Here is a 25,629-nt window from a genome sequence, read left to right as displayed (position 1 = left end):
TTCTTGTAAATGGTCAGGACACTAGCATAGAACTGGTTCATGTTTAATATAAAAAGCTCTGATTTAAGCATCATTAATATTTTGGGAACACTTTTACAATAGAAAGTTTAGAGTATCCATTAAGTCTAACGTTCTAAAAAATTTGCTTTAATTTTATACAGGTTAGTGTTGATTAAATTACTATAATTTCAAACAGGTTTATTAGGTAAATGAAATTTCAGAAATCCAATAATATTTTAATGATGGGAAAAGAACACCGGGAAAGTAATGCAAAGCAACAATTTTAGAGCGGAACACACAAAATTGGAAACGGATTATAGACATAATTTAAAATAAATAAATAGATACCTTTCTAGCAATCAGTTTTGCCAAATCAAAAATTGAATTTTCACGGACCACGACGAAGGAAAGTCAAAATACATGATTATTTCACTTCATTTTGTGAGAGCACTTTATGAAAAGTGGTTACAGTTAAAGAAACATTTCAACAATTAAGCTGAGCCCCATAAGAGATTATTGCAAGTCGAAAAATCAGCTGTATATATTTCACACTTTTCATACTACAGAGTTAATAGAGGGAGAAAAATGGAATTTAGCCTACTCAAAGGAGAAATAGAGATTTTTGAGCAATCAAGAATGGAGCCCACCCACGGTGTGGCACTTTTTCTCTACGGGTGTTTTGTTGAAGTTTTGATTCAGTATTCTGCATTTTAGTAGTGCATTATCATTTGGACATTACATGCATATGATATGATCCTCCCTGATATGATCATAGACTTAGGATTGCGAGAAAAATACTGACAAAAGGGATAAATATAAACAGATTGAGTTTTTATCATCTTTCTGACGAGGAGCCAAAACGCTTAAAATAAGGAAAATACGATTATAAAGATTAACATTTTTTATTAAATGATTCGTTCATCGCTCTTTTCCTACATTTCTAAATGAAAGTTTCAAAAAACCGCTTTTTCTAAAGAAATAAAAGTTTTGAAGCAGAGAAAATGCATGTGCTAACAGGGGTTGACCAGGGCCTAATTTCCCAATAGGCAGAGTAGCAGCTACTTAGGGCAGCCAATTTTCAGGGGCAGCAGTTTTTGCTTTAACCACACCCCAAGTAACATTGAAACGTTACGTCATCGTTACATCACGTTGCAATTAGTTGAAACATCGTTACCGTTTCCCACGCAACGTGATATCACGTTGCTTTATCTATTCGTTACAAAAACCGTGACTTTGAAACGTTACATCACGTTGCAAATTTCTTAAATTTGTAACGTTGACAAACAATTGCAAAAGAAACGTTACTTATCATTACTTTTCGTAGCACCTTGCCTCGTCTTCGGCAACCTCCGAATGCTAGTGACCATTTTCAGTAAACAACTTCTGACTTCATAAAAAGTGGCCAAAAACTTTGTACTGCATAGTGAATAAAATATGACAACGTATATAAAGTACAAATTGAGAATGTAAAAAGGTTAAAAAACCAGCAAACAGCTGTTTCGGCACTCTAAAATACAAGTGCCATCATCAGTGCATTAAAAACGAAGACAGGTTCACCCGACTAAAACACAGTCGAGGCGAACAATGGAATGAGAGACGAGTTGTAAAAGATATGAGAGCAATACCGGAAACGATGACGTCAAGGTTACGTCAGAGCTCCAGAGGACAGTTGCACTCAGGAGAAAACGTCACGGACAAAAAATAAATCAAATAACAGATTTCCAAACATTAGGAAAGGGGGGAGTGCTAGACAAATCATTGACGATTAAATTAGCATTTTTCCATAAGTAATATGACTCCCAAAAATCTAAATCATGAATGGACGAACACTCGTGAATAACTTTGGCAGAAGAAAAAATAAAATTATGACCAGAGGACCAACAATGTTGAGCAATAGAGGAGCGTTTGAGATCCTGTTTTTTGACGTAATTTTCGTGTTCTTTTATCCGGAATTTGAGGGATCGTCGAGTCTGCCCAATGTAGGCCAATTTTCACTGGCAGGAAACACTGTAAATGCCCCATTTGTCAAGGTTGTGAACAGGGTGTTTAAGCTGTGAAAATTTTAATTTATTAACAGGAGAAAAAGTGACGGAAAAATGAAACTTTTTTAAGATTTTGGCAATTTGTAGACTGATTTTAGGAAAAAAGGGTAAGACAACGGAACTCGAATAGTTCACAGGAGTAAGTGTTTGATTTTTGTTAGTTGAGCTACATAGCTTCTTATAAATGGTATCAATAATATCTGATGTGAATCCCCGATCCACCGCAATACTTCGTAGGTAATTCAGTTCTGATGAAAGTAAATTGGAATTTGAACAAATGGCTAAAGCACGGTAAATAAAAGATCTAAAAGCAGCCAATTTTTGTTTAGGAGGATGAACGGATAACTTGTGGGAGGGGGGGGGGAGAGAAACAGCAAAGGGTTTACGGAAAACAGTAGTTGTAAACGTATTGTCATGACGATTGATGGACACATCAAGAAAAGAAAGATAATTACCAGATTCCAATTCAACCGTAAATTGAATATGTGGGTCAATAGTATTTAGGATGGATAAAAGGTTATCAAGTTCACTGACAGGCGAGTCCAAAAGCACAAAAATGTCGTCAACGTACCTGACGTAAAAATCAAATTGTATAATTTTAAATAATTTAAGTCCGAAATAGTGCATATACAAATCACATAGAATTGGACTCAAAGGGTTGCCCATAGCAAGACCTTCAGCCATCCGGAAAAAATTACCGTCGAAAACAAACGTGCTTAGAAGAGCTTGCTAGCAAGAACGTGCGTTCTTGCTTGCTAGCAAGAACGTGTTAAATTGCACAATTCATTGATCTCAAAGTAGGAAAAGTGATGTTCAGTTAATCTCATTTTAAGCCAGTCTAATGCACCTTCAACAGGCACGTTAGTGAAGAGTGATTTCACATCAAGAGGCCATTCTATGGTTATTTAACTGAAAAATTCGAAGTTTGCGAACAAAGTCAAGAGAGTTCCGAACAGTAAAACAGTTGCTGGAAAGAAGAGGTGAAAAAACGGAAACTAAAAATTTGGCCAATTTATAAGTGATTTGTATATGCACTATTTCGAAATTTTAAATTATTTAAAATTATACAATTTGATTTTTACGTCAGGTACGTTGAAGACATTTTTGTGCTTTTGGACTCGCCTGTCAGTGAACTTGATAACCTTTTATCCATCCTAAATACTATTGACCCACATATTCAATTTACGGTTGAATTGGAATCTGGTGATCATCTTTCTTTTCTTGATGTGTCCATCAATCGTCATGACAATACGTTTACAACTACTGTTTTCCGTAAACCCTTTGCTGTTTCTCTCCCCCCCCCCACAAGTTATCCGTTCATCCTCCTAAACAAAAATTGGCTGCTTTTAGATCTTTTATTTACCGTGCTTTAGCCATTTGTTCAAATTCAAATTTACTTTCATCAGAACTGAATTACCTACGAAGTATTGCGGTGGATCGGGGATTCACATCAGATATTATTGATATCATTTATAAGAAGCTATGTAGTTCAACTAACAAAAATCAAACACTTACTCCTGTGAACTATTCGAGTTCCATTGTCTTACCCTTTTTTCCTAAAATCAGTCTACAAATTGCCAAAATCTTAAAAAAGTTTTATTTTTCCGTCACTTTTTCTCCTGTTAATAAATTAAAATGTTCACAGCTTAAACACCCTGTTCACAACCTTGACAAATGGGGCATTTACAGTGTTTCTAGCCGGTGCAAATTGGCCTACATTGGGCAGACTCGACGATTCCTCAAATTCCAGATAAAAGAACACGAAAATTACGTCAAAAAACAGGATCTCAAACGCTCCTCTATTGCTCAACATTGTTGGTCCTCTGGTCATAATTTTATTTTTTCTTCTGCCAAAGTTATTCACGAGTGTTCGTCCATTCATGATTTAGATTTTTGGGAGTCATATTACATATGGAAAAATGCTAATTTAATCGTCAATGATTTGTCTAGCACTCCCCCCTTTCCTAATGTTTGGAAATCTGTTATTTGATTTATTTTTTGTCCGTGACGTTTTCTCCTGAGTGCAACTGTCCTCTGGAGCTCTGACGTAACCTTGACGTCATCGTTTCCTGTATTGCTCTCATATCTTTTACGACTCGTCTCTCATTCCATTGTTCGCCTCGACTGTGTTTTAGTCGGGTGAACCTGTCTTCGTTTTTAATGCACTGATGATGGCACTTGTATTTTAGAGTGCCGAAACAGCTGTTTGCTGGTTTTTTAACCTTTTTCTATTCTCAATTTGTACTTTATATATGTTGTCATATTTTATTCACAACTTCTGGCTTGTTATGCCGCCATTGTTTTGCAGCTTCGCAATCGCGATCTCTCATCACTTTTAGCGGTAAGTACTTTGCATTATCGTTAGTGTATTATTATTGTTGATATACTTATTTAATTAAAAACAAAGTGTTATTACATATTTTTATGAAGTTAATGAACCGCCGTAGGTCAGAGTTGGAGTATTTTCCCCACTGAACTTTTATTTATAATATTGTTTAAAAGAATAATGTTAGATGTTTTTACTTGAGTACTTATTCATTGATTTCTTAAAAAGATGCTGAAGCTTAGGGATATGTTTATTAATAAGCTGTAAAAGCGATAAATGATACCATTTTTTACTCATTTAATCGGCTTTTTGCAGAATGATTTTGACGAAATAATTGTAGCAATTATTTGAAAAAATTTTTGTCATGTAACTGAAATTATCTTTAGTAATAATATTGCAAATTTTTGCTAAAGCACTGATGTAAGAGGATTTTTTCAAAACTTTCATGCCTTTCGAAAAATATTTCTGGAGTTCTTTAGTAATAATAATTATTATTTTTTCAAGGATTTATGTATGAAGGAAGTTTTTATTTAATTTGTAGTAATATCGTTAATTTTAACTGTTAATAGAACTCCAATTGATGTAAATTCGGCTATGCTATGTTATGCTCTGTTTAGTTTTAAACATCAGGAATGCTCTTACAAAATATTGTAAATAAAGCAACAGTGTGAGAATACTCGAACGCCTTTAAACAGCATGAGATATTTTATAAATTGAAAAAAAAAAAAAAAACATGTAAAGATTTTATAAAAGTATATTAACAGTAATTGCATTAACAAAAAATGCAGAATACTTACTGTATCTAAAATTAAGGGTTCAACGAACCCACCTCCCTTCTTACCAAGAAAAAAAAAAAAAAAAAAACTTTATTCAACCTTTGAAAGAAAAAAAAAAAGCTTAATACAACGTTTAAAAGCAACGTGATGTAACGTGATAAATAAAGGTTGATGTAACGTTTCAAAAATCGTTGATGTAACGTTACTGAAACCGTTGATGTAACGTTACTAAAACCGTTGCTTTTGCGTTTTGCAACGAGACATATTTTCGCTCTATCAACGTTACCAGTAACGTGATATCAACGCTTCAGAGCAATGTGATGTAACGTGATTTATGTTACTTGGGACGTTTTTTAAATGATTTTTTTTTATTCTTGAAAGTGAAATATCTCTTCATCTGGTGAAATATGTCATTCTCTCTTTCATTTTCCACAGAGACAATCTTTTCTTGTAATTTAATAATGATTACTTTCACCATCTAATGAAAATCAAATATTTTTCAATCATGGTAATATATCAGCGTAAAACAGTAAGTGAAGACGAAAAGCAGGTGCCGAAATTGCAGAAGGTGTTGTAGCATTTGGCTAGTAGTCGCAACAAGATTGGAGTTTGACTAAGATTTTTAGTGTCATACAGTAAACTCCCGATTATCCGCGGAATTGGCTGGCACAAGTGCCGCGGATAATAAAAATCGCGGATAACAGCAAAAAGACTAAAATGAAGGACAAATCAGGTAAAAATTGTCCTACATCAAATTCTTAGCTGTATTGATGCGTAACACTTTCGGCAAACAGTGAAAATATAATAGAGTTCAGTAAAAATGTTTTGTATTTTTGCACAACCAAACTTAGCATCAATAACAAACAAATGTATGTACGATAAAGAATGCACAAAATAATAAATAAATAAATAAATAAATAAAAATAAATAAATTCATTAATTAAATTAAAAAATAAACAAAACAATCAAGCGGAAACAACTGAGTTGAAACTTACAATTTTTCGACAAAAAATAATTAAAAAAAAAAAAACAGCCATTGGTATTTGCGTTTTACTGCGAAAATACATGTTCGTGATTGTTGATTGACGCACGGATAATCCGCCCCGCGGATTCATCGCAGATAATCGGGAGTTTAAAGTACTTAAGTTTATTCAGTTCTGGTTCTCATCGGGGCACCGCTGAATGTGAAACGTCATCATTTCTCCATAAGCTTGATAGTTTGCATTTCGGGACCACTTTTTGAGTCAAAGAAATTTTGCTTCTTTTATGGGGAGGGGGCGGCAAATTTCAAATCTGCCTAGGGGCGGCACGGAGCTGAATTTAGCGCTGGGTTGACTGGGTCTCCCAAATTATGCTTTGCGCAATCACGAGTATGTGTGTGTGTATGTAGGTGTGTGCAGGGGTGCCCACCTGGGGGGGGGGACTGTGCCATTAATATTTTTAGGGGGTGTTTTGAGGGGTATTTTTTACTTTTTTTGAGGAGGGCTCTTGGTTTGGGAGGGGGTTTTCGTGATACTTAGGGGAGGCGCGCCCTTGCCCATGGGGGGGGGGGGCGACGCTTATTCAGAGAACTGTTTTTACCTTTATCATTTTTTAAACGATATTCTTTCGATTGTTTTATTAATTTCATATGGGGGATGTTGCAGCGGGATTTTCCGTTTGTTCTAGATCGGTAGTTAGTTTTTTACACTTAATATCTGAGAACACTTTTTATCCTTTGAGTATGGCTGAAGGAACAAGCCATCAAGTCCGGGAGAAAAAGTAGTTAATAAAACAATTGCTCAATGGGCATAACATAAATCAAGTTGTAATAAATACACGCATTCTGACACCAAGCACAGCTTAAATCATTTTCTTTTAACTTATTTTTTTCAACAAAATGGTTCAAACACTTGATAGTTTATTGAATTTTTTTGACTTTTCAATTTACAAAGTTTGAACAGAACAACATCTGTTGGTTCCTCTAGTTAATATATAAAGATACAATTTAGAAAATTAATTTTAACAGGACAGGGAAAGGATGGAACAACTTTCATCCACAGATAAGCCACTCAACCAAGAAATATATTTTTTTTAATTTTCAGAGAATGTAATAACACAATAAGACAGCTTTCCTCCAAATGTGCTTTGCATTGAAAATTATCACGATTTAAAAATATTTCATTGCTTCATCGAGACAGCAAACTTAAGATAGAAATCAGCAAATCCAATAAACTATAGCAGGAACCGCATTCTCTGTCAAATGGCGGTTGAAAGCGATAAAACAAATAAATGCCACAACTTATAACTTGCATTTAAGCTTAGTGAATGACAGTAGCTTTTCATCGTGATTATGAGGGTTTTGTTTTCCATTCTTTTGAAATTATATTGCGCGCAATATGTCGGAAGCCTATAGGAAATACGTGAAATGGAATGTTTTACTGCTTTCGGTAGTTTTTTAAATCACCTCATTCAGGCAAGCTCTAGAATTGAGAATCAAGTAACACTAATTAATCAACTTATTTTTAGAATGCAGCTAAGCCTAATGGCTTTAAAGAAAAAAATGGTAAACTTCAATGGTTCTTTATGGCAACAGTAAGGTATTATTTTCATGAGACAAATGATTTCGGTTGAAAAGAAATAACTTCTGACAAGATAATTGTTTTTAAGGAGTTTCAGTTGCTATTTATTGCGGTGCAATTTATGCAGGAAAAAAATGCTCGTATCTATATTAGATTGAAAAATCATTAAAATGTTTGAGAAAAAAATTCAATAGCCAGAGTCAATAGCTGAGAGTGACTGACGGAAACGTTATGCTAGTTTACTCCATTAAGCCACCTTATAAAAACGATGAAGATGAAACAATTGCCGAAACATGCTTAAAAACTGAATAGAATTTGGGAAAATTATGCTAATTCATTAAAATCTGTTGTTGAAACTATCAGAAAAAGTAAACATACTAGCGCAGATTTCCTCAAGGAACTCAATATAGATTTCAAAAGATTATCGAATACTGATATAGCAGAAGAAGATTTAATTGGATGGTACGTCACGAAAATGAAAGTGATTGTTATGAAACTGGATTCCAACATTTTTGAGTGACCTTTATGATTATAAGATACAACGCTTTCCAATCTATGATTCATTATCTCACTTATGCTTTCATTCAGATATTATGGTCAAAAATTCGGCGAGAATTAGTGTAATGACGATTATGAAGAACTCCCCTAAACATGTTTTAGACCACATAATCAACCACAGTTTGCCACATCACTTTCGCAGAATTATCTCAAAAATGAAAACTCATATTAGAGAATTTCAAAGTTATTTGGAGAGTGAATCCATAAAGAGTTTAAGTATTTGTTGCCATTCATTTGTGGAAGAATTAGAATACATGAACGAAGTAATGAGCATTGCGAAATATGCTAATATAGATGCTTTTAATTATTTCCTAAATTGTGTTATTTTGCTTCCTTTTGGTAGTAGAACTACTTACTTCCATTATTTTTCTCTATTTTCAGAAAAAGTCAGTTTGTTCTTTCTGTGTAAAATATTAGATACTGTTACTGAACCAAAATTAATGGAAATCATTTCAAACTATTTTCTTCTAAAGAATGCAGATTTATCCACAAAAACTTTACCTGATAAAAATTTAGCAACAAACTGGGAATCTATTATGAAAAACAGGCCATTAAACTGTAAAACAACTAGCTATTTTAATGGAATATCGGACATATCACTTGTTTACTTGCTGTATATTCTTGATAAAATTTTCGAATTTCATAAGAACGAAAATAATTCGGAAATACTAATCCGCTTTTATAATATTCATAACGGTTATTTATTAAATTTTTTTATGAGAAATGAATGTTCTGAAGAATTGGAAAATGCGAAGTTATTATTGATAAGCTTGATTTGGAAACGAATATATAGTGCAGGAAAATCAGAAATAAAATCAGATCTGCTGCTGAAGCTTCAAAGTCTTTATTTATTTTTTAGCTCAAAATGCAATGTTGAGAGCGTATCACATTTTACAACAGTGGCGGATTACGAATACAAGTATTTTTCAGAAAATGTTACTGATGTAAAAGTCATTTTATACGACATTAAATATTTGCTTCTGAAAAATTTCACACTGCAAAGTACAAAATCAGATTTAGTCAAAACATTGTGGAAACTGTTTTATCTGCGTAAATTAATCCTTGAAGTAAAATTACAAAAGGAGAACATTTTACCTTTTTTACAGAAAAATATTCAAATTGCCGAAATTTTACCTCTCATAAATTGCATTCCTTGTAAAAAACTAGTACATAATAACAACTATTTTTGCAAACATTTTATGAAATTAACATTTCAACAAGTTTTGGTTTTGCAAGAGACAACGATAACAAGTGATGTTAAAGGCATTGTGATATTCAGTTCAAAATATAGTGACGTTAAATGGTCTAAATGTTCAGATACTGTATTAAGCATCTATGATTTTAGCAAATCAGATGTTTCGGAATTACATTATTATCCGGGATTTGTTAACATTCAACTGAAGTTCAGCAGTGCGTTAGAATTGGATCTTTTAATTAATCTTCTTTCACAAGCAAAACAAAAGAAAGATAAGATATTACGAAGAAAAGTTAGCGACTTCTTACATGTAGATTTGATTGAAAGATAAGAGTTAAAACAACCGTAAAAAAATATATATACATATATTTAGTTTGACCCAAATCCTTCGGCACTTTTTTTTTTTTTCGAATTGAAAATTCCTGACGCTTCAGTTTTTACTCACATATTTCAGGGCAAAAATGGCTTCAATAAGAAATAATCTTTAGAATTTTCCGAAAGAAAAAAAAATGTATTCCTAAAGTCAAGAGAGAACTTGTCTCTTAAAAGTAAAATATAATAAGAAGAAAGTGTTCAATGTTGAATTTTAATTTCTGGTTGAGGTAAAGATCAGTTTAAATTGCCACTTGGAGTTCTTTCGCAAGTTGTGTTGGAAAAGTTCAACCATGCCCATATTTCCGCACTATTGTGAAACTGTAAAGCATTTTATGTGGCAGATACATTGGGATAAACGCTTAGTTACAAATTTAATTGACAGTGAAATTCCCCATAGAGCACATATTTTATTTCATTCAATAAACTCAAAACGAATCTACTTTTTCTGTGGCTGTTAAAAAATGTCTAGTTTCTGAGACAGTATTTTACCACTTAAAAGTATTAAAATCTTTTCTTGAAATATTTTCTAAATATCTTAACTTTTATATTAAAAGCAATATTTTTGTATATCGCAATTATCATTTTTTGGGCTGAGGGTTTCAGTTAAAAAAAATACTGTTTTCTAGCAGGATGTTAAAATTAATTTCGCAAATTAATTTCTTAATTTTATACCCGGAAATAGTGCAAAGCTCATACACGAAAGGTTCTTCATTCAAATCCATTTTTATAGGTCATTTTTTTAGGTCATAACTCATTTCTGAGTGTGTTGAATAATTTTGTTGAAAACGCTTCAGCTTACTGCAAATGGTCATCAAATTTGCTACTAAAATTTGTAAAAATGAAAAAAAAAAAAAAAAAAACAGCTACTAAAATTTCAAGTTTCATCTATTACTTTTTTACTCTCCGTGAAAACTTGGAAACCAGATAATAATGAATAATACTTCAAATTCGACAATGTCCGAGAAGTCCCCATCGAATTGGCTCACACATTTTCACTGTATTAGTTTACAAGAATATTTAAAATACATATCGTTCTTTGTTTTGACAAACGTTGATTCATAGTTCAATGTGAATGTGAAATCTCTCGAAATATTTTCATACTTTGGGGTTTTTCTTCCTTTACAATAACGCATCTGACAGTGGCGTAGCTAGACCCGACTTTCGGGGGGGGTTACTTCTTTTACATATATATATATATGTATATATATATATATATATATATATATATATATATATATATATATATATATATATATATATATATATATATATATATATATATATATATATATATATATATATATATATATATATATATATATATATATATAATCGCTTGGAATTTTTTCCTTTTCTTCTTTTTTTTTTCTTTCTCTTCTCTCTTCTTTTTCTCTTTTTTTTGAGACTAACGTTTCGGGGGGGGGGGGTTTGTCCCCAAAACCCCCCCCCTTAGCTACGCCCCTGGCATCTGAATCCTATCACTCATTGTTCGAACCTTTACGCTTTTATGCCTAAATGCAATAGATTCAAAGAACACACATTTTTTGCTTCCGTATTCCATTGAAAACCGGATGAATATATCCGGTATGTAAAAATTGTTGCCAGTTTCTGTTGTTGACGTATATTAAAGCATTCATACTCAGAAATAACAATTTTGTGCAGTGATTATTGTTTATATTTTAGGAGAAAAACCATTTAATAGTTCAAAACGATTAATGTAACATTTTACGTCCACATTCTCTACTAATATTTTTTTTTTTAATTTTCGAAAATGCAAGGAGTTTGTTGGCATTCATTACTGCTACTTATATTTTTTTCAGGTAAGTAAAAATTTAAATCAAAATCTAAAAGTTTCCCTTCCTCGGGAAAAAATACTTTCATTTTTTTCCCCGAGGAGATATTCTTAACTGTTTAGAATAAAGGGCGAAATGTCTGTATTCTCTATTTTAGAAAAAAAAAAAAAAAAAAAAAAAAAAAAAAAAAAAAACGAGCTAACATGATTATTTCAGTTGAGATGTACTTTAGGATTTTTTTGGGTTGTAAAAGTATTTTTATTGAGGTGTACTTTAGGATTTTTTTGGGTTGTAAAAGTATTTTTATTGAATAAGTAAATTTTGCCCCATTTTGCCCCCGAAGTCACCTACCAAACAAACGTAAAAAAAAAGATTTAGTATTAACTAGATGCTCAACAAGAAACTGGTTTCATCAGCAAACGAGATCACACAGTAAATGAGCATGAGTGTGAAAAAACTTAAAAAAAAAAAAAAAAAAAAAAAAACTGAGTAAAGTTTAAATAAGGAAATGCTTGGTGTAAAATTTTTAATTAAATGACTGCTAATTTCAATCGAATTCACAGGATATCTTTCTTAAATAACGCAAAATACTTTCGCCAGATTATTTTCTAGAATAATTGTGAATCTTCCCGCGTTCGATAAAGGTAAGTAGTGTCAACGTTTTATCGCACAAATTTTCCTTTTCCTTTTTTTTGTACCTATCAAATCAAAATTGATAAATAGGTAGGAAAATGAATGTTCCAAATCGAAAATAATACATGCGTTTTTATGACATATCCTAATGACTTAGCAGATGAGCGGAAAATGCTCCTTGCTCACCTCATGTTTTGTTGGCCTAGTGAATTGGTGCGGAGTCTCGTTGAAACGTCCAGTTTACATTGCCGAAGTGATTTTTCCCCATGGAGTTACAGCTGCTTCTAAAATTTGCTGACTGTACATTTTACTTCCTTTTACATAGTAAAGGAAGTATTGTATTCGCGAAAAAATTTTCACTCAAAAATCGGCCTTAATTTCCATTTTGCTCGTTCCCGAATGAATATTGGCGGTATTTAGAAAGTTAACCATTGAATCACATTAAATTTGCAATATTGGGAAAATTAATCTGTATAAAACGTTTTTTTTTTTTTTTTTGCTTCGGTTCGCAACAAACTTGGAGTGAAAATATTTAAAGCGTTTCTTTGCTTACTCCAAGGCACTATTATCATTAAATTGGCGCAAAAAGAAGTCATCTGATGCACACATAAGCTGTTTTTTTTTCATTTTCATACCCTCATCTAAAAAAACCGGAGGTGCTTCGTCTCTTACTCCCCAGATAAAAACCGACTTTGGATTTTGGTGATGTACAACAATTTTCAAAATGCTTAGAATGTCTGCAGACCAAAACTTTCTGGAACATCGATCATTATTTTTCAGCTCCTTGAAACGACAAATTGCACCAGACTCTGTTTGCCGAGGTGCATTGAGCAAACGAACAGTTGTTTGCCTAGTTTAAACAACTTTTAAATTGCAAAAATGCCAAAATAAATAAATAAATAAATAAATAACAAAACAATACCCAAACTGATACATTATAAAAGATTTTCTACTTGAAGCATTAGACAAAAAGACAATAACACACTCATTGAAAAGAAATAAGTTAATTTTTATTCGATTACTTAAAATTTGTCCGAATTTTTACGCCGCATCTTTTTATGTATGACTGTTTGCTGCAGAATGGCGAGTAACTACCAAAACATTACAGGGGAGTTTTGGAAGAGCAAACTATTGAAGTATAGACTAAATGTGAGAAATAAGTGCTTTTATTGTTGATATATATTCTTAAAGTAGAAATGTACTAATTTCTTTATATAAACAGCTCCTGAAAAGATAATGGGACATCATGAACCCTGCGATGCAAATAGCTTTTCGACACTTCGAGAAGACTTTGAAAGGCTATTAGAGGCTCATTTTAAAGAATACGAGGAAAAGCAAGTGGATGAATACTGCAAGTAAGGCAAGAAAAATATTTAAGATTGGATTATATATACACGAAAACACGCACACACACATTTATACAGTGAATCCCCTCTTAACAAGCACGACCTTGATTTTCCTTACCTTTAGTCCTCGATACATACTTCCAATTGCAGAAATAGTCAAATCGAGATGCAAAGTTACGATATTGAAAATTTGAAGCTATTAAAAAAAAATAAAAATAAAATAAAATAATAAAAAAAAAATTAATAAAGACAAAGAAAAACAGAAAAATTATGAAACGTAACTATTCTTATAGGCACCAGTTCCTTAAATTTATATTTAGAAAAATCACATGCATACAAAAACAATAATAACAATAATAATGATAATGATTAAAAAAAACATTACGGCCAAGATTAACGACCGAGATATGAAACGCTGCGTTTTGTGAATTACAACACACACTCCAGGTTTTAAGGGGGTTATACTCAGGGCCGCACCATCCCTATGTGTGAGGTCGTGCGGCGCACGACGGCGCCAGAGTCAAAAAAAAAAAAAAAAAAAAAAAAAACGCCTAGCTCTACCAATCAAAACTGCTCTAAATGGGGAAAATCTCTCCAACCAAAAAAAAATAATGATAAAAAAGTAATAATAATAAAATTGAACTTAGCATTATATCCAGGGCCCGATCAAGCTAAAGTGATGCACATGCCCTAGAAAAATTTGGTGCCCCTCTCACATGAAAATGTGCAGATTTTCATGTGGAAGTTTCCAAAAAAGGGAAGAAATAAAGAGATTTACCCCATTTGGGTGACCCTAAAATTTTGGTGCCTAAATCCATGAATCTGCCAGACCGCGCGTTCATCATGCCCTCATAAGGTTTAATGGTGGCGGTGAAATTACACTACTCGTTGAAACAAGCAATTCTCTCGTTCCCTGTCTAAAAGATAGGGAACGAGCGATATTTCTCTAATATAATAATATTGCCTCGTTGAGTGTAAACATACTGTTCAAAAGTGAAATATTTTACACTAAAAAGACGTGATGCTAATTAATGCATAAACTAGCATTTTTTTTCCTAATGTGGAGTCGTGAATGCTGTTTCGGTATGTCTAAAGTACACAAGGCTGAAGAGTATATGAGACGCAAGAAATTTTCTATTCCCATTTTGGACCTTGAAGTGGATATGTTGCATTATAATTTGTTCATTATGTCTTTTTGTGATTTTTAATTATTGTTCGTGGTAATTCGACTATTTCATGTTATCATACATAAAAAATAATGTAAGGCCATTTGCATGCAGTTTATTTGTGCGTAATATTTGGATACTGTAGACAACAATTTCGGTTAACTTTTTAGTCCGATAAAGTAACGACTTGACCAAATTACTCGATTCCTCTCTCCCTCCGCCTCTCCTCCTTTTTCTTTAACTATTTGTTTGTCAAAAAAAAGAGCTTTGGATAATGTATTCGTTTTAGGTATCATATTCAATGCCTTCCGTATTTTATGCTGATTAATTTTACCGGAAAGGATTTCAGTTTCAGATTTTAAGGTGGGATATCCTCTATACTTCAATTTAGAAATATAATGAGTACCCTGCTGGCATGTTTTAAGAGGCATAAAAGTTTGATTAGTTATTCATCAATTAGAGATTAGAGAGATATTTAGAGCGGCATTAACTTTGATATTTAAATATTTTCTTTTTCCAAAACGCATTAACGTATCAGAGGATCTACGTAACTTGAAAGAAATAACTACGAGATATGAAGTAAAAACGTACACTGTAATCCAAAATACACGTTTTTACGCATTGTTTTTTTTTTTAATTCAATGTCTAATTTATTTTTTCTACGTCTACAAAACCTATTCCAGGAGTTAACCATATTTTCGCTAAACGCCACAGCAAAAAGGCGCTCAAAAGATATATATATATATATATATATATATATCGTATATTAAGATGATCCTTATATGAGGTTAAAAAATAAAATTGTAAATTTTCAACGGACCAGCCCCTAGTTTTGATTTAGTATATAAAAAAGAATTGCTGTACTTTTTTGAGATTTTTAAGACTAATTTTAGAGGTTACTACCGCAACTGAAACTTTTGAATTTTTAGGAAAAATTTCGAAATTTCGCATTTACAGTAAAAACATGTGTTTATTAAAGCTTTCTTACAATTTATTGTTTAACATATGCATTAAGATTAAAGAAAACTCTTTAAATTAAAATAAATAAAAAACCAAATCACAGTATATTATTACCTTTTAAGGCAATAAGGTGCTTATTTAGAGTCCGGATATTTGCTTCTGAACTGTTTCACTAACAGCAACAAGTAGGGTGACAGCACCAGTAACAGACAAGGATCCACTAACAGTCATATGAATTTAAATACTAAGAATCTTAGGCTAGCAAAACTGATCTTGCTGTGGCCCATGAATAGGGTGCAACCATCTAGTGTTATCTGAGTGAATTTTATGAGCCAGAAGGAAGCGATGGTTATGAACAATTTCCATGAGGTCAACTGAGGTTACATGTTCATTTGAATTTTGTTAAGCTTTAGTTTTAAAAATGAAGAACTTTTGCGCAGTTTGAAGAGAAAAAAGGAAGTTTGTATGTTATTTATCATTTCCTCATCCCATCTGTTACTGGGTGTCATCAGATTTTCGGTGTCTGTTACTGCGGGGTCTGACCTTTTTTTCGAAATGTAGGTAATAAAAATAGAATTAAATAATTCAGAGGATCCAGAAGCAGCCAAATGTTACACGAGATGCTGTTGCATGATAGGAAAATAGTTTCAAAGGTCTAAATGCATTAAAAGGTTCAGAAAATTGAGTTAACCTGAGAGTGATGTCTTAACCATGTCTGTTACCGGTGCCGTTATGCTACTGCTTTTGTTCTTCGTCTTTTGTAAGTAGTTTATTGTATTCCTTCATTAGTGAAACTCCACGTTCCGATACATTATTTACGACTTTTAATGAACTAATAGCTTGTAGGATTCGTCTTTCCATTCTGTCACATCTTCTTGTAGAAATTCTAAAGATATACTCAAGGTTTTATAAAACCGCATTTTGTAGCTCGATGCAAAATTATTCAAACACTTTTTTAGGACTGCATCTGGATGTATTCGAGCTCTCTTTAAGGGTTTATTATCTCCTTTTCTTTTTAAAGCGTCTCCCCTCTTCCGTTTTATTTCTTGAGGAACACAATCGTCAAAAAACACAACAGCGGACGAGCTCCTCTGATAGATACCACAAATGGCGAACAAATTTGTTCATTGCACCTCATAATTACCTCTTTCATATATTTTTTAGGTTTTTTAAGAGTTGTAAATCATTTTTTTTTGGGGAGGGGGGCGAAACATGCAGTTGATGCTTGAAACCAACTCTCTACATAGCATTTTACTTAAACGAGCATAAATGTCGCGAATGCCAGCTTTTTCTTGTTCGGAAAGTTCAATTTGATATCTAAATAAATAAATTTTAAGAGCGTAAATTGCCTTTGCCATCCCTCGAGCACGATGTAACCATTCTGGAGCTCTGAAGCGTATTCCCCTTTTGAGAATTCTTCCAAGAAACATGATGGTCAAATCTAAAAGTTCTTTGTAGTCGTCTCGAGGTTGTAACTGGTCAAGTTGATTCTTGGCAAACTCGACGATGTTTGGTGCATTTTGGATACCTTCTCGTGAATAAAAACATCAGATACGGCAGTTTGAAAACTATTGTGACTGATGGAGCTCCAAAAATGTTTAAATCGTTTGAATATCAGTATTTCAGGTCCTGTTGATGGTCCAATAGATTTAATCACAACAGCATTATTTCAAGAACATGATAGCGACAAGTCATCCAGAGTAATTCTCTGTTCAGTTTTTTCTCAATGAGGACACATGAATCTAAAAGGGGGGCGTGAGGTGGGGAAAGGTGGTCATATTTGGAAACAAGGGGTCTTTTTACATAAGAATCAGCCAGAAGAATGTCTTTTTGAATGAAGACCTACGATTCGACTTGTATGCAACGTGTGACATTCACATGATAGTTTTTTTTAAATTTTTTTACATCGTGAAAAATTTTTTGCACATGGGAGTCATAGAAACGAATCTTATACTCTCATTCTGCATCGAAATTTTTTTACAAACACCTTTTTTAAAAAAAAGCAGAATAAAAAGATGGTTTTTCGTGATTTTTGTAATATTTTGGGGAGGGGGGATATCCCCCAAGTGTCCCCTCTTGCTATCAGTGTCCATGGTCTTGAACTTTGAACCTCTCTTGCCCGTGAAAAATATGTTAGTAATTAATATAAAGCTCCTTTAACCTGAAAAAAAAATGCTCTGAAACTAAGGAAAATTGAAAAAACTGGGGAGGCCATTAAAAAAAAAATTGGTACGTATAGGAGGAAAACGGAGGTCATATTCGGATTCAGGGTGTCATTTTACATAATAATCAGCCAACGAAATGTCAGAAGCATTTTGAAGGTTTTTTTTTTTTTTTTGCCGCACAGTGTAATCGAAGCTTAGATAAGATTAATTATTCCCAATAAACCAGTTTCTTTTTTTTTAAAATAAAGTTTTAAGTGCTATTTACAAATAAATAAATAAAAGTTAATAAAATATTTCAGGGCTGTCGAAGAAGATGAGCCGAATGTAAAAGCAGGAATTCATGCTTGTGAAAAGGAATACCTTAAAGAATCCATTTTATTAGCTTCAATCTATGAATATCTCTCTCGCTTCTGCTTGGAATCACGCCAAAGTAAGTATATTTTTACATATTCTGTGCACTAAAAATTTTTTACTTTTTAAAAAGCCTCTTTAGTTCAGCTAATCAGAAAAAAGTAAGGATATTTTAAGGATCAATTCTGCGCCCTAAAAACTTGCTACTTAAGCCTCTTTAGTTCATCGATTGTTGAATTCCATGTATGGACGATGTCTGGATTCGTTAATATGTTTAAATTTTGAGAAACTCACGCACAGTTCTTGATGCTCACAGCTCTGGTTCATAATAAATTATTAATGGCATTAATGCCACTCTTAACTTAGATAATTTTTAGAGGCTACATTGACTAAAATCAAATTCATATATATAAGCAATAAAGTATCGGATGAAGCGTTTGTAGTCTATATAACGAGAATTGGTGTGTCAAGGCAAAATAAATTTTCCACTCTACCCTTTTCTGCTTCTGGTTGTCAAGTTATGGTTACGACACTGAAGAGATCGATGTTTTAAAACATCGATGTTTTTCGGTCGATGTATCACTACCATCGATGTTTTAATTTCTTACATCGATGTTGTGAAACATCGAGTGCACAAGGAAGTCATATGGTGTGTCAATCAGATATTTTTTGATAATGTTCTTATATAAATTCAGTTTGGAGAAATACGATAATAAGTTTATAGTTCTAATCTATGATTAACACCAACTTCCGAAACAAAATCATTTTTTCGCTTTAAATATCAGTTTTTAAAAGAACGACAACTTTAGAACCATGTATATCGATTTTTTTTATGATTTCTGTATTTTTCTGCTTGAAGATAACCTTCAGTTAAGTGCATGTCATGAGCTACATCCGCTACTAAAAATAGTATCTTTTAAATGGCAGCGAATAGAAATTTCAAAAACATTTTCTTTTTATTTCAGTTTGCCTTTATAAGAATGAAAATTATTTTAAAACTATATTAAACTTTTCGTTTGCATGATTTGCTTCATGATATTTGGAAACGCATAAGAAGTAGTTAAATCTTTAAAAAGAAAAGAAAGAAAAAAAGAAAGGAATTTTAGTTACTTTAGAAGTGCTTTTAAATTATGCATAATTTGTTACGGGAAAAAAAACACCAACTGTTAAATTGTTGTAACTTGTGATTTGCAGTTCTCACATAAATTAAAAAAAAAGTATTTGTGTAATTTTTTATTGAAAAGGGGCTTTTTTTTCAGTGGTAATATGTAATTTACTTTTTTAGCACTTACTGCTGTGATTCCTTGTTTAAAAACACACGACACGGAATTCGAAAAATGCTTTTTGCACTCTTCTCAAAGTAACGCAAAAAAGGATTTAAAAGATATCTGTAGGTAAGTATGAGTTTACTTTCAGTATGAAATGGCTTTTACACTAATGCATGTCTTTTTATATGAAATGAAATTTTTACACAACACAGTTCCTCTTATTTTTTGAAATCTTTATCTTTATTGCTAATAAAGCTGAAAGTCTCTCTGTCTGGATGTCTGGATCTCTACGACGCGCATAGCGTCTAGACCGTTTGGCCGATTTTCATGAAATTTGGTACAAAATTAGTTGTAGCATGGGGGTGTGCACCTCGAAGCGATTTTTCAAAGATTCGATTCTGTTCGTTTTCTATGATTTCATTTTTACCACCGTTGGTGAATGTAATTCCTCTGCACCGAGCGAATTACCATTACATGGACGAGTAAATTGCCATAACATGACGAGCAAATTACAATAGGCTATTTCCATGCCAAAATATTACACCGAATGGTCAAATTTTAGAAAAAGCTTTATTTAAAATGTTTCATCATTTTTTAATAGTAAATAGATTGAATTTCAAATTCTCTATGCAAAAACTGCTTTTTGTGTTTTGCATCTGGTAACAAACTAGCATCAAAAAGACATTTGTAAACACGTGTTTCTGCACGCAAAGTTGATCATTTTCATAATGATGTTTTTAACATATATGATAAGTTGATGTATATTATATTATTATTTTTTCAAAGTGTATTTGCAGTACTTTAAGGATGCATGGCATTTTTTTTTTTCAAATAATAAATTAAACACAGTCAAATTTTGCATTTTTGAATCAGTCTAATGCATGTAGTGTGAGTCACACAAAATAGCAATTTTATTTTTATTTAAATTAATGCCTTTCTTTCTATAACTTACTATCAATACTTTTTCACAATTCATTCTATACAATTTTGAATACAGTTAGAAACATAAATATAAATGTGTGTGTAGTGCGAGTCCGTTTCGATTTTGTTTTGCGAGTTTTTACACTTTAATGACGAAATTCGTTATTAAAATTATAAAATTCATACTAACTAATAATATAAATGTATTTGCTATTGATATTATGGCTAAAACTCCATCTCAGATTAAAGCAGAGCAAAGAAAAAGGCTTAAGGAATCCGGGAAATATTTAAATTTTCGCAAAGCCGAGACTGATCGTCAACGAATAAACTTTGTTTGGGTACCCTAATAGAAGGGAAGTTCAAATGGCAATTTTCTGCCACTAGCCATGGCAAGGGTTCAATCGATGGCTTAGGTGGTACCCTGATGCGGCGAGTGAGGGAGGTCACCTTATCTAGAAAAATTGACCCCCATTTCGCTAAGGAGTTCACGCAAATGGTTGCAGAGATTTGTCCAAAAATTCATTCCATATATGTTCCACAGGAGTTACTAACACCCAAAATGTCTTATCATTTTAAGCTGCGGACATCATATGGGCTGATTCCTGAATCAAGGAGGATGCATTGTTTTGAGAAAGTATCCCCATACAAGCTAAAAATTTCGTTAATATCAGGAGAGATAAATTAAAATATATTCAATTTCACAAATGGGTGCTTTGAAGAACCGGAAGACGTAGAAAACATACATAAATAATTTTCAAATTTTATTGTTGGGGACTGGTTTCTTGTTCCTTTTTCTGGTAAAAGACTAGTAAAGTATTTTGCTGGTCAAGTTATTGGTGAGCTAAGCTTGGGGTGTCGTGACTGTAAAATTTTTAAGGTTGGACGTTTCCCAAACGTTTCTCTTGGCCTAAAGTTGATGATATATTTGAAGTAGATTTAACTTTTTCTGATAGTGCTACAAGGAAACTTCCAGAGCCGTTTAATCAGCGTATGCAATACATATTTCAAAATTTTTGCTTTAATAATTATGTTATGGGTTAATTTAAATCTTGTAATTTTGCTTTAAAACATGTTCTTTGAGATTTATGTTGTCTAAAATATGTTAACGTTAAAAAATAGATGTGTAGGATTTGTTTTTTTTTTTCGAAATTGGCAGCTGTAGTGTGAGTCACAATCTATATGTAGTGAGAGTCACATATGGAAAAGCTCCCTAATATTTTAAAATAGATTACATTCACAAATACTGCATAATTTTTCTTAATTTTGAACTTTCTAGATACATAAGTAGAGCAAGTTTTATTTTTAATTTTGTTAAAGAGGAAGATATCCAAAGATATAAACATCACCAAAATATCACTTCCTTTTGCATGTAATCTGAGTCACATTTGCATTTTAACACTTCCAACTATCATGTAAAGTTTTTAGTGAATAATAATAGGTTAAAAAATTTGTTTCAATGCTAATTAGTAATGCTGCGAAAAAAAAAATAGTACTTCAATAAGTTTGAGATAAAGAGAGATTTGTATCTTAAAATCCTCAATTTGTAGAGTGAGTCACACATGGAATTAACCAATAACATGGACGACAAAATTAACATAGCATATTGGCGAGAAACTCACCATCCATTATTTGTAAATATACAGAAGAACCAAGTGAACTTTTAATTTTTCTACTACGGGCAAAGTCGTGCGGGTATTGCTAGAGTAAAATATAGCCGATTGATCATGATTTATTATAATGCAGTGACAAGCTGTTCGCTCAAGAAAACCAAGCAGAGCTTGGGCACTCCAAAAATAATTTTCAATATTTATCAAGTTCTGTTTCAAAATATCTTTTCCCATCGAGAGCTAAAATGGCGCTCCTTTCTCAAAAAAGAGGGACCATCCAGAGTCGAAAGTCGTCCCTCACCCTTCCCAGATACGTCACTGTTGAGCAGATGTATAAGCTAAGGCCCCCTATCGTGGAGGGGAGGGGGGGGGGGTCTAGTATTAGCATAAGCTGACCCAGGGAATGTTCCACACAAGGCAAATTTTTCTTCCTTTTATTTTTGAGCATTAGGGATTGATTCCTTTTCCCTTCTAGTTCTATTCTTACTAATTTTTCTTCTGAAAAATCATAAAAGTATCTTTGCAATTCGCCGCCCCTATTGCTGTTTGCACCCCTGGCAAGAGCCACTCCTACCAACTCCTAGGTACGCCACTGAATGCAGTTTATTGCATGTTATCTGGAGTTTGGATTTTGAAGAAGGAAACAATTTTCTCTGTTTATAATGCCGCTTTCGCGAAAAATCAAAATTCATTCTCTTAAAATAAAATAAATGCATCAAATAATTAACCCATTAGAATCAAATCCGCGGTAAAATTCCGCGTAAAGTGGGGATTTACTGTACAAAGTACAACAAATGAACTTTTTATTCCCCTGTAATTTTTCTTTATTAACTACTAGCTGCATTGCCCGGCTTTATACGGTCTAGCTCGAAAATAAAAGTTATATCAAGTGACGCATGTCCAACAATCAGGCTTCAAACAGAGAAAAAAAATACTGTAAAATTTCCCGTCAAAATAATCATTAAAAGAGATACAAAACGGTAAATCAAGAACGGAGTCGTTTCTAAAATTTTAGAAGTATTTTTTTTCTGAAAGAGCATGCTTAAAAACATAGGATCTGACCATTTTTTAAACAATCTGACAAAGTTTAATATTAAAAAAATATATATTTTAATCGGAGCTCTTCCATTCTTTACACTTCTGCCGATGACATCCCAAATGATGAAATGCGATTCAACGTTGCCATTCGCAGTGCGCAATAATTAATTCGCATCTTTACTCCCGTGTAATGGCAACGATATGGTTGACAGCAAGCGTAGAGCGCAATATTTAATTCGCTTCTTGATTGTTACAACGTGGAAACGCGGGTAACAGATGCGCATAAGTGCATCATTTATGACGGCATAAAAACCACGCCTTAGTTTCAAAATCAGACATTTAAAAAAATTAATGAAAAATCAAACGTTGGGAAAATGAAAGTTTTTTTTCGTACTATGCTATATTTTTTGCTTATTCTATCAATTTCGGTGACTAAAAGTAGGACTTTTGACTGAAGGAAACAACCCCATTTCCGAATAACTTAAACGCAACCCTCCATAAATGCAACTAAAATCCTTGATTATCTTCTGCTGGCAGTACAAAAGAAAAAAAAAAGATAAATCGCCAAATAGTAATCAAATGGGGAAATTTTGACCTCAAAACAAAAACAAAATTTCTTTTAGTCACAGCCGAGAGAAAAAAGGTGGCAACCTTCTAAACGCTAATTCAAAATCGCGCAAACTATAGTTTTCCAATCCATTAGGTTAAAAAATGCTTCCCGGGGATTTTACAACCTTGGCTTTTATTTTTTTTTTTAATTCGAAGAAATTAAATCTGTTTCAGGGGTATTTTTCGTGGACTTTCGAATGGTGCTAAATTGTAACTGATCGGATAATTATTTCGGGTAGAAAGTCATTTGATGCCATTTTCGAGACATAATATTAAAATTCAAATGGTTCAGTACTTTTTTGGCTTTCGACCCCCCCCCCCTCTTGCGTTCCTTCTCGGGTGCCTAAGTATCTTCCTGCCAAATTTGGTCTAGATCCGACGAAAACTGTGGATTTGTATAAGGAACATACATACACACATATATTCTTTGTTTTATTTGTATAGATAGGTGAATTTTCTTTCGAGATCATAAAATAGCATTAACTTTTATGAAATGAACTGTCAGACATCTTCTTTCTAGGGATGAATGGCTGATGGAGTGTATTGCAAAGACTAGCCGAAAATTTTGTGATAATCCAGATGAGTTTGCAAAGACTTTAGAAGCTTCCGCTAAAAAAGTGAAATCTGAATTCTGTCACTCATCGTCTTCAGCTACTAGGAGCTTAGCAACAATGGTCGGAAGTTGTTTCATCATGTGGTTTTGCAAGCACTACTCTAAATTTTAAGAATTGATTTTTCTTTTTTGATACTTATTTTAATGTGTTGTATTTTCAGGAGTTTGATTTTTCTGGTTTTAGGACATAGTGACTAGCTTAGTGTTCATCCAAGAATGCACATTTTTTTTTCACGCAAAATATTAAAAAATTTGAAGCAAAAAAAACTTTACTTTTCTACATTTTACATTATGTGTGAGTTAATGATTTATATATTTTATTATTTTTTTCATACTAGTAAACGGAACTTTCTTTCATTATGAGTTTAATTTCAAATTTATATAAGGGGGAATCTAAATCTACTTCTTCCCTTTTTTTAATAAAAAGGAAGAAGATAAGTTGAAGAAAGAAGGTTTCAAACAAAAATTCGCTACTTGATATTGTAAACTAAATATTTCACTAAAATTGTAGTCTTTAATAGATATTTACTCCTAAACACATTAATGACTATTGTGCGTTCATGAGGAGAAGAGACTTCGGAACGCCTTCCCGAAAGCAAAGCTAAGTTTAGCGCGGGGGTGATCGCTGCCGCTTTCAATTGAGACAACCCTAAATTTGGCGGGCATTTAAATTTGTAAAAATGTCTTTGTGTTCTTTCCTTTCGTTTCTAGCTTCGCGTAATTGTCATCTATGGGGAATCTATACTTTTTAAACTGAAAATTTCAGAACAAAAATATTGTATTTACAAAAAAAGTAAGGTATTTTGTTTTCCGAATGAAACATTTCTATTAAGGATAGGCTTTCTGAATTTTGAACGATATCTTTTTAAACACTAACGTCCTATATTCGAAATTGCAAGTGCGCTGATGAAAAAAAAAGGGGGGGGGGACAGGAAAACTTCATTGCCACACAGACTGTGGCATTGAAATGCTTAAGGGTTGCGTTCGTTTTGAAGACTTAATATCTCTCTCCATCTCCCTCTCCCTTTTCTTGAGGGGGGGGGGAGGTGACTCAGTAGCTCTTACGGGTTGGGTCTTTTTGATGCATCTGTATGGATTGTACAAAATTTCAGATCATATAGAGCGGATATACAGTCAGTAGATCTACAGTAGCAGTTATTTTTGAAAAATGATGAAAACATTGTTCGAACAAAAGTTGCCCCCCCCCCCCTCTCCCCCCCCCCCAAAAAAAATACTTGGTTGAACCAAAGGCGGGGACTGGGCAATTGTTCCAGAAAGGATTTACATGTGAGAAATAAAAGTAAATGAGAAAACAATAAAAAATCA

General features: G+C 32.9%; 2 protein-coding genes across 3 annotated transcripts in view; one reads left to right on the top strand and one right to left on the bottom strand.

The window, feature by feature from the left end:
• LOC129217319 (uncharacterized) overlaps positions 1-411 on the bottom strand; it is a 37,007-nt gene extending 36,596 nt beyond the window's left edge. The window contains exon 1 of the mRNA XM_054851599.1: positions 349-411. The gene's annotated coding sequence lies outside the window, so the exon portion shown is untranslated. The remainder of the gene's footprint in view (positions 1-348) is intronic.
• Positions 412-4,292: 3,881 nt separating this feature from the next.
• LOC129217318 (uncharacterized) lies at positions 4,293-24,847 on the top strand. Of its 2 annotated transcripts, none has more exons than XM_054851598.1 (5): positions 4,293-4,383; positions 13,482-13,614; positions 18,196-18,326; positions 19,533-19,641; positions 24,211-24,847. In XM_054851598.1, the coding sequence occupies exons 2-5, from the start codon at positions 13,496-13,498 to the stop codon at positions 24,413-24,415; spliced, it is 564 nt and encodes a 187-aa protein (XP_054707573.1). In that variant the 5' UTR covers positions 4,293-4,383; positions 13,482-13,495; the 3' UTR covers positions 24,416-24,847. The 2 variants fall into 2 exon arrangements, with proteins under 2 accessions (XP_054707573.1, XP_054707572.1); XM_054851597.1 differs by lacking the exon at positions 4,293-4,383 and adding an exon at positions 11,458-11,653.
• Positions 24,848-25,629: the final 782 nt, after the last annotated feature.

This window comes from Uloborus diversus, chromosome 2 (assembly GCF_026930045.1).
Source record: "Uloborus diversus isolate 005 chromosome 2, Udiv.v.3.1, whole genome shotgun sequence".
NCBI classification, from domain to species: Eukaryota; Metazoa; Arthropoda; class Arachnida; order Araneae; family Uloboridae; genus Uloborus; species Uloborus diversus.
The sequence above is the reverse complement of the archived record's forward strand: the minus strand, read 5'-3'. Positions and strand labels throughout refer to the sequence as shown.